The sequence below is a fragment of the Pogona vitticeps genome, chromosome 4 (genome assembly GCF_051106095.1).
Source record: "Pogona vitticeps strain Pit_001003342236 chromosome 4, PviZW2.1, whole genome shotgun sequence".
Classification (NCBI taxonomy): domain Eukaryota; kingdom Metazoa; phylum Chordata; class Lepidosauria; order Squamata; family Agamidae; genus Pogona; species Pogona vitticeps.
The window spans coordinates 88,353,037-88,363,078 of NC_135786.1; the positions used below are offsets into that span (position 1 = coordinate 88,353,037).

General features: G+C 42.3%; 1 protein-coding gene across 2 annotated transcripts in view; it reads right to left on the reverse strand.

The window, feature by feature from the left end:
- The window catches only part of ODF2L (outer dense fiber of sperm tails 2 like), a 37,765-nt gene extending 29,482 nt beyond the window's left edge, over positions 1-8,283 (reverse strand). Inside the window, exons 1-6 of one of the 2 annotated variants that reach the window (XM_020795070.3) lie at positions 8,144-8,283; positions 7,127-7,225; positions 5,329-5,499; positions 4,143-4,315; positions 3,365-3,491; positions 870-1,001 (exon numbers count right to left, since the gene is read on the reverse strand). In XM_020795070.3, coding sequence (XP_020650729.3) covers positions 870-1,001; positions 3,365-3,491; positions 4,143-4,315; positions 5,329-5,499; positions 7,127-7,225; positions 8,144-8,158 — 717 coding nt within the window. In that variant the 5' untranslated portion in view covers positions 8,159-8,283. The remainder of the gene's footprint in view (positions 1-869; positions 1,002-3,364; positions 3,492-4,142; positions 4,316-5,328; positions 5,500-7,126; positions 7,226-8,143) is intronic. The other variant, XM_078392202.1, reaches the window with a different exon arrangement.
- Positions 8,284-10,042: the final 1,759 nt, after the last annotated feature.

Sequence of the window (10,042 nt, forward strand, 5' to 3'; positions counted from 1 at the left end):
ATGTGGCCTATCGAGGCCATTTTCATAGCCCATGAGTGTCAACCTGCCAAAAAGACATTTGCAAAAAAATGTTTTTTTTTCCCTTTTGGATTCCTCCTGCTATGGTGGTTTTGCAATAAAATACAGAACAAAGTTCTACAGACCCCCCCCCTAAAATACCCAAACCCACAGAAATGAAGCCAAAGGCAGACTTCCAGCAACATTTGGCCTTGACCAGGAGCTTCATGGTGGAGTGGTTAAACTGCAGTACTACAGTGAAGACTCTACTCACAACCGAAGTTTGATTCGTAGCTCAGGTAATTGGTTTGAACTCGACTCAGCCTTCCAGCCCTTCAAGGTCAGTAAAATGAAAACCCAACTTTCAGGGTGACGGCAATGTGTACCCTGCATAATTAGACTGTAAGCCACTCTGAGAGAGCTGTAGGTCCTATGGGGAGATGTGCAAGCAGCATACTTTGTTCGGCTTATCGATTTTGTCATTTTTGTGCCCTGTTGGGACTGATGCTGCCTTTAGTGGTTTGGGGTGGGGGTGGTAAAACACTGGCCCTGCAAGTTCCCTGAAGTTGCCCAACCCTGCTGTATTCCATAGTTACAACTCTCTGTGCTGACATATCTGCAGTGAACCCTTGCATACTGCCTATGAAGATTCTGCATTCTCTGCAAGAATGTTGACAGTAGAAGCGTCAGGAACCATCTGCCACCTCTGCCCTCTGTTCCAGGAAGAAATGAAGAGCTCCATGCTTGGTATTTATTGTTCTCTTTCTGCACAGGTTCAACATTCTTTGAAAAATCTTACTTAAGGTTCAAATTACTGAAGGGTGCTGCTGAGCACTGCCATGCTTGGTCCCTGCTTCTGCACACTGTCTTACTTCTTTGTCTTTGCTTGCTCTGAGCAGATCCTGTAAGAGTCCCTTCATATCGTTGAGAGCCTCCAGCTCCTTTATCAGCAAATCCTCTTGCATTGTAATCTTTACCATGTCTGCTGCAGAAACATAACAGGCCTGACAAAATATTAAACTGGCGTTAAAAATCATTATTATCTCAAAATAAAGAAAGAAAGAAAGCTTTGACCAAGTCAATTTTATCATTAAGTTAGCAACCTCGATATAAAGTCATTTTGAAAACCAGACTAGCACTTTTTTACATGTATGGAAGTCCTGCAAAAACACCCAATATGTTGCTGTAATACAGATACAGTTAGGGCACTATCATACTCTCAGTCAGACAGCCTCGTATTGGCTTTTCTAATTGAGCTGGAAATCTGAAGGATGATCCATATGATTTAATACAGATGTTGTCAAACCAAACCTACAGCACCATTTTTGTTGGGGATGTAAATTATTCACCCTCACATACGAACCAAGAAAATTCTCAAGACTATCGCCTTGGGGCAAGATTTTTCTTTTTCATCTGTGTTGGAGAAAAACTGTACACTTGTGAGACCAATTATGGGGCAACTACTCAAAACTAAAAATTACAGCAAGACCTTAATGTTGTATGAATTTGAAAGGTGGAAGGATTAAATGGGTCAATTTGCATCTTCCTGAGCAATCCGTCCCTCCTTTTATGCTCGCTCTGTGTGTGTTAAGAGAGTGCTTGTGCAAACTATAGCAGGAGGGGGAAAGTATTTGGCACCCTAATCTTGTGCTGAAGGCAAGAAGTCTCATGAGGTTAAGAATCCTTGACAGGCAGTCTGTCTTGATCACAAATGAAAGCACATCAATACTCCTTTACACTGCTAGTTTTTCTACACACTTACTTGAATAAACATTCAGAGTCACTTGTATTGTTGCATATGGCATTTAGCCCTGCTCCATTCATGTGTTTCTTTTCTACAGGATGTATAGTGGTGCCCCGCATAGCAACGTTAATCTGTTCCAGGATTAACGTCACTATCCGGATTCGTCACTATGCGGAGGGGGGGAACTCTGTTTAATGCGTTCCTATGGGGGAAAAACTCATTGGTAAGCGAAGATTCCCCCATCCGGCCGCCATTTTCGCTGCCCGGGAAGCGAGGGCAGGGCGCGAAAACGCTGCAGGCAGCCATTTTGCTGATTTGGCGGCCATTTAGGAACCGCCGATCAGCTATTTTCTAAACATCGCAATATGAAGATCTGTAAGCGAAACGCTTACCGATCATCGCAATGCAATGTTTAGCCTGTCTAAACATCGCAATGTGATCGCATTAGCGATCACAAAAAACGCGTCGCTATGCGGATTCATTGTTAAATGGTGCGCTCGTTATGCGAGGCACCACTGTATGTGAATCCTACATGTATCTTTCCATTCATAGATGGACGTGTTTTATGTGAATAATAGGGGGGGCATGACAAGTGTGATGTTGGGAATATGTACAGTCGTGCAACTCTGCTTCCTGATAGTTTCATCTGGCAAGCATGCACAGGAACACCTGAAGAGAGCTACCAGTTCCTGCCTATCTGCTCGGGCAAATAACTGTGAAGGAAAGGTCGGCAGTGCCTGTGCAGACCAGTCTGGCAGACTCTCACCCTGACTGAGTAAATAGTCAAGTCCTGTGATTCAGGCTCCAAGTACAAGTGTTCTTTTAAATTTAACACGTGTTTTAGAAGAAAAGCAAAGATTTAATGCGCCTTATACTTTTTGATATGCCTTGCTCTGCAAGAGCACCATTGTTGGTTGGCATGTTCTTTTATACTCGGGTTGGAACGTTCTTTTATACTTTTGGGGGCTGCAGCTCTCAGAATAAGCCAGCCAGAATGGCCACTCTTGTCCAGAAAATAAACTGCCCCTACCTCTGCATTTTTAATGGCCCTGATTAAAGTATGATCCAATAGCAAGTTCGGGGAAAAAATATTTTCATGGACCAGCATAGCTATTTTTGTTTTCTTTTTATTGCTAGAGAAACACAGGGCACATTACGGTCCATCCACATTCTTCAAAAACACATGCCCTGCAGCAGCCAACCACACCTGTACTAAAAGCCATAGATTATACAAGCCCAGATCCACAACGCCTGAAGATGTGTGGCTCTGCCATTCGTGCAAAGAAAAAGTACGCCATTCTTCCGAGATTTGGCGACAGCTCCTGGTGAGGAGTTAAAAACTATCCCACAAGGTCCCCTGAGCCCTAACGTGCCTCTTCATGGTACGGCACAACTGAGATTCGGGGGGGGGGGGGGGGGAAAGAGGCAGAATTACCCAGGGTTGGTAAATGGGCAGTCCAGCTTTTATTGGACTGCAACTTCCATGATCCCTTTTTCCAAGCTATGGTGGTTAGGACTGATGAAGAGTTGGAATCCAACAGCATCTGTAGGACTGCATGCTCCCATCTTTGTATATTGTAGTATCTAATTCTGTAACCCTTCATGCTTGCTGATTCCACTTACTTTTGTAATTCTTGCAAGCGTTTCTCTAAATGATGGTAGAAACATTTCTGCAGAACCTATGGCCAATTCTGCTTCATGAAGCTTTCTCTGAAAAGCGACATCATCATTAGCGGTATCTTCCCACATCCTAATATTAAAGAGAAGAGGTAAACTAGAGGATAATTCTTATTCAAAAACACCAGACACAGTCAATCAAAATTATAAAAACACTGACTGGTATTATATAACAGATACAAGTTTTTAACAAAAAGCATCTGTTGAATATCGGCATTATTACTATCAGCATCAGCATCATCATTATACATGAAAGCTTGGGAACAGAAAGCCTTTGCTAGTGCTGTAATAGAAGTATCAGGTAAACTACAACTTTTGGACTTGAATAATGTCTCTTCAGTTCAAAATAAGAGATGTTTTGTCTGAATACGTTCTAAAGATTTCAACCAGGGTGGACGTATACACCCATGGGGAATTTTTGCAGACCTCCAGGCCAGCCTACAAAACCCCTCAAGAATCCCTGAATGCAAACTAAAAACAAAAATTAACAAAAAATTAGCAAACAAAAAACAGCCAGCATGGGGACAGTGGCAACTTCAGTAAAATAAATCACGGGGCCACCCTCATGCAGAAGACTGGCTCTAATGCTTGGAAGTAATTGCATACCATATTGTGCCAGATATATGAAAAATGACTTTTTAAAAGTACTTTTTTTTTTATCCCAAGAAAAGCACCTAGCCTGTAGGATATGCCTGTGAATACAACTCTTCCCACTTACACTTACCCTTTTGTTTCGCTCCCACTAAAGCTTGCTTCCAACGAGCTCTCCTGAGATTTGCTTTGAAGGCACAGTAACAGTTCTTTCACCCTGGTCCGGTGTTTATCCACAAGTCTGCTGTAGGAACTCAAATCCTCCTTCACAAATCCTCCTTCACCCCCTTCTACACTTTCTGGAAGCTTAAAAAATAATGATTTAGTTATCTTCTCCTTCTTCTCTCCCCCACTCCAAGTGAACGAAAAAACTTCATTAAAAGCAATCTCTGCATCAAAATTAGGCAATTCAGAAAAACAAAAGTGCATTTCAGAGACTCACGTTTCCATCTCTCCCACTCTATCTCACTGTGACACAGAGATAAACTATACGCTTGTTCAAAGTGTTTGCTATTTGATAATGTAAAGTACAGGCACAGTGCCCCTGATCCAGATCAGGAATGCAGGAGGAGCAAAGAATCAGCCTGCCTCCAACAGGATTCTGATCCAGATCAGGTCCTCAGCATTTACCTCTAAATAAAACAACAGAAAGATTTAGATTCTCACTATACCTTCAAAGTAGCATAATTTACACATATTCATGAGTAATCACTGCCACATATATCGGTCAAAGTTTGTAATTTTGCATAAATAAAATGTCAAAATAATTAAGGGGTGTAAGAATTATAATCCTGGAAAAGTGAGATGTGACCATATAATGGACGTTTGAACAGCAATGTACTTAATGCCTGTTAGAGGACATCTCCTTCTCAGACTTCTTGCTGTTCATGTGATGAAAGGGAGACAGCACAGGTGCTCTACTCCAGTGGTTCTCAACCTGGGGTCCCCAGATGTCCTTGGACTGCAATTCCCAGAAGCCTTCACCACTTTCTGTGCTGGCCAGGATTTCTGGGAGTTGCAGTCCAAGAACATCTGGAAACCCAAATTTGAGAACCAGTGCTCTACTCTTATCTTGTTGATGGTGGTGGATGAGCTAACCCTTGAATAGTGTTTCTGACAAGTGGATCACAAAATTCCCCATGCCAATTAACCAGGCACTTATTGTGTACATTTTCATGCACATGAAAATACATATCAACAGAGATATTTTAATGTCTCCTCTAACATATAGTTTAAAATGACCCCTTCACTATTTTTAAATGAAAAGTCCCTTATCAAGCCAGTACGTAAATGCTATTTGTACAGTTATCGTTTCTTACATGGTTATCTGAATTGTCCACGTTTTCATTTTCAGAAGTCAAATACTCTCCAAGCTGGCTGGATGTTTCTGTCACAGGGTGATCTTTTTTAAAGCTGGAATCAAAGGACTGAATAACTGAACAAAGTCTGTCTGCTTCCCCAGAAGTAAGGTATGGCATAAGTCTTGACTCCTAAAAATATAATTCATAAAATGTTTTGTAGATACTACTGCTAAAGAGACACAACTGCCCACATTTACAGAATAATTTGTATGATCGAAACAGAAGTTTAAATTGCAGGAACTATTTCAACAGGTTCTTATATTTTGAAACTGAGGGGAATTTCAAAAACATATCCTAGATTCTGGTTAAGAATAATCTGCCACAAAAATTTCTTAAGTCGATAGATATACACATACCTCACAGTACAGTGGTGCCTCGCATTACGATGAATCTGCTTAACGACGATCTTTTTGCAATCACAATTGCAATTGCAAAACAATGGTCTGAATGGGGGAATTTCGCTTTGAGATGATCGGTTCCCTGCTTCGGGAACCGATTCTTCACAAAACGACGTTTTTTGAACAGCTGATCGGCGGTTTCAAAATGGCCACTGGGTGATTAAAATGGCTCCCCACTGTGTTTAGGGACGGATTCCTCGCTGCACAGGAAGCGAAAATGGCTGCCATATGGAGGATCTTCGCTGGACAGTGTTTCAATGCATTTCAATGGACTTTTCATTTTCGCTTTACAATGTTTTTGCTTAATGGCGATTTTCCTGGAATGTATTATCGTCGTTAAGCGAGGAATTTGTACATGCCATCAAGGAGAGATCATCTCCTAAGGTATGGAGAGAATAGTAATGATAGATATTCTGGAAAGACTGTTATATTGTTTACTCATGTGATTTCCCTTTTTAGCATAACTAAGTAAGTGGATGTAAGAATACTCTTTCACTCTCTGGAATTTTACCCTTTTCCCATCCTTAGTCATCCCTTCGTTATTTCCTTGTACTCACACCCCAACCCCTATTGAAATTAATAAAAACTTAGAACAGGAAAGAGATATCATCTTCCTTCTTCCATGCTCACTTGGGTGATATAGCATGATGATACTTGAAAAACAGTCACAGATTCCAAACCTTTGGTAATCTGGGTTTTCTTGGATTATACTTCCCAGAAACCGTGGCCAGCACAGCTGGTGATGAAGGCTTTTAGAAACTGCAGTCCAAGAACATCTGGGTCACTCAAAATTGGGAACCACTTCTCTAGTCTATTAATTCCCAAATATGGAGGGGATGTGCGCTCTGTTGATGGCATACACAAATTTGAGGGGAGGGCAGAGTATGAGAGTTCCACATAGAAAATCATTTTTTAAATCTGCTTAAACAAATTATTGTGACAGCCACCAGCATTTAGCATTTTTCAAGAAGGACAGCTTGTGCTTATTTTTCATATAATTTTTAAAATTACTGTTAATTTACAATTATGAATAGACTAAAACAGGACTGGAAGATGGTCAAGAATAGGTGGGGAGGCATGAGAGTTTCTCAAAAAAAAAAAAAAGCTGTGATGCTGAAAAACTACTTTGCTAGGCACAGCTATAGCCCTCACATGGGCCAAAGCAGATATTTTGAATTAGCGTCTGTTTCCTTAAGATGTCAAATTAGAAGGGATCTATTTTTAAATTCTGCCATAGGAACACTTTTATCCTTATTTAACATATGTGAAAAAAACTGGGTCACAATTGAAAAAAAAAAGATTTTTCTGAATGAGGGAAAATGGATATTTCAACAGCAAACGTTTAAAAAACAGCTTACTTCACAATAGCCAGAAGAAAATAGTTCTTTTTGCACATTTTCACAAGATTGATCACTGTTCTGTTCACGTAAACTTGACAGGGTCACTTTCTCTTCTTCCTAATAAATAAACATATACTGTACATAGTCTTTATTTTAAACCATAAAATACCTTTCTAACTTACTGTTTGATAGAAACTGTAAATGAACAAGCTCACTGTTAATTCAGCGAAGAAAAGCAAGCAGTTTTCCAGTTGCATTGCTGTTAAAGTAATAGCTTGCCACTTGACTGAAGTGTTGCAGTTTTTCCTCCAATTAAATAGAGAAAAGAATTATTTCATAGAACCAACATTTCTCCAACAGACTGGGAGAAAAACAGAATGCAATGTTTCTTTCCAGGATATTGTATGGAACTAAATACTTCAAAATCTTGTTTTAATGATACGTAAGGTAGATTTCATAATTAGGTCAGACCTTTTCACATCTGCCTCGAACTCACTTGACCCAAGGAGACCTTATACAGTTCTGGTATTGGCTTCATGCACTCATCCAGCCAACCCTAAATGGGACTCTTCCTACTTCAACCATTCACCACAGGCTATCTGCATCACAAGATAAACAGGACTGCAGCCAAACAGGAGAGCGGTAAAATCAAGTGTCTTCTCTGGTCCATGCTGGGGGTGGAGAGCAGTAGCAGAGGGAAAGGTAGAAGAAGATCCTGCAGGCCAGGGAATAAGGGAAAGGCACTCTGCACATGCTTAGAGGAAAACTGCTTTTCAAACGTTAGCATCGCAGCCTGGCATTTCAACACAGGACCTCCTGGAATTTAGTTTACGAGCTAAGCACCGTGACCACCCACGGCCACAGCCTGCGATCCCTGGGGCTATGAGGAAGGAAGGAAGGGGCTTTGCAAATCAGAGTCTCGACTGCTCGCCCAACCGAGCTCCCCGCTTGCCCCCATCCCGCCTCCAGGTCCCCCTCCCTTCCGCTTGACTCTTTTCCTGCAATCCGTTTCAAGGAGACCATCCCCGACCTTACCCCACTGCCCTCCATTGCCGCCCTTCTGCAGCCGGGCGCCGCGATCTCCGGCGGGAAAAAGCAAAGCCGCCCTGACGCTTCCTTCCCTGCCTGGCAACCTCACGAGCAGCTGCTGCAAGCGAAGAGAGTCAACTCTCCTTACTGAACATGCGCGCTTCCCTCCCGCGCATGCTCAGCAGAGCGTGGGAGCCCTCCTTTGCCCTTACTTTGCCCTCACTTGTGTATCTCTTGCCTCCCTGACCGTTCCAAAATGAGGAAGCATGGGTTCGGACGGAGCCTTGGCGAGAGGGCAGTACGACTGAGGAAATACTATTCTAATTCTGAAAAACAAACAAATTATGTGAATTAAAACAGCACGAGTGGAGCATGCGCAGTGGCTCTCGCTGTAGCTGCCGCGGTCCCTATCCTGCCCACATCTGATGTCCTTGAGGGCAAGCAAGAACGGAAGCACGTGTTGAGTTATAATTCGCTGCAGAGGTCCTGTGTATCAGGAATCGATATTCAGGTTTTTTCTTACACTACCATTACCAGAAAAATATCTACTTCTGCTTCATTGACTATGCGAAAGCCTTTGACTGTGTGGACCACAGCAAACTATGGCAAGTTCTTAAAGAAATGGGAGTGCCTGACCACTTTATCTGTCTCCTGAGAAACCTATATGTGGGACAGGAAGCAACAGTTAGAACTGGTCATGGAACAACTGAGTGGTTCAAAATTGGGAAAGGAGTACGGCAAGGCTGTATATTGTCCCCCAGCTTATTTAACTTATATGCAGAATACATCATGCGGAAGGCTGGACTGGAAGAAACCCAAGCCGGAATTAAGATTGCCGGAAGAAATATCAACAACCTCCGATATGCAGATGATACCACTCTGATGGCAGAAAGTGAGGAGGAATTAAAGAACCTTGTAATGAGAGTGAAAGAGGAGAGTGCAAAAAACGGTCTGAAACTCAACATCAAAAAAACTAAGATCATGGCCACTGGTCCCATCACCTCCTGGGAAATAGAAGGGGAAGATATGGAGGCAGTGTCAAATTTTATCTTCCTGGGCTCCATGATCACTGCAGATGGAGACAGCAGCCCTGAAATTAAAAGGCGCCTTCTTCTTGGGAGGAAAGCGATGACAAATCTTGACAGCATCTCGAAAAGCAGAGACATCACCTTGCCAACAAAAGTCCGAATAGTCAAAGCTATGGTTTTTCCTGTCGTGATGTATGGAAGTGAGAGCTGGACCATAAAGAAAGCAGACCGCCGAAGAATTGATGCCTTTGAATTGTGGTGCTGGAGGAGGCTCTTGAGAATCCCCTGGACTGCAAGGAGAACAAACCTATCAGTTCTAAAGGAAATCAACTCTGAATGCTCACTTGAAGGACAGATCCTGAAGCTGAGGCTCCAGTACTTTGGCCATCTCATGAGAAGAAAAGAGTCCTTGGAAAAAACCTTGATGTTAGGAAGGTGTGATGGCAAGAGGAGAAGGGGACGACCGAGGATGAGATGGCTGGACAGTGTCTGCGAAGCAACCAACAAGAACCTGACACAACTCCGGGAGGCAGTAGAAGACAGGAGGGCCTGGCGTGCTCTGGTCCATGGGGTCACGAAGAGTCGGACACGACTAAACGACTAAACACACACACACCATTACTAATTGATTTACTTCAGTACGAAGACGTTTTCGTTATCAGCCACTGTTCTGTGAATGGCCAATTTTAAAAATCTAGCTGACAATATCAGTATATCCGTGTTTAATTTCTCCCTTTAGCCCACAGTTTACGATCATTCCTTTTCTAACGTGTGTACCGAATTCCATAGTGGTTGAAGAACTACATAGTAGAATTTTTGACAGAATGTTTGTTTCTAGCAGAATGCACTATTTGAAGTACTACAATCTGGACTATAA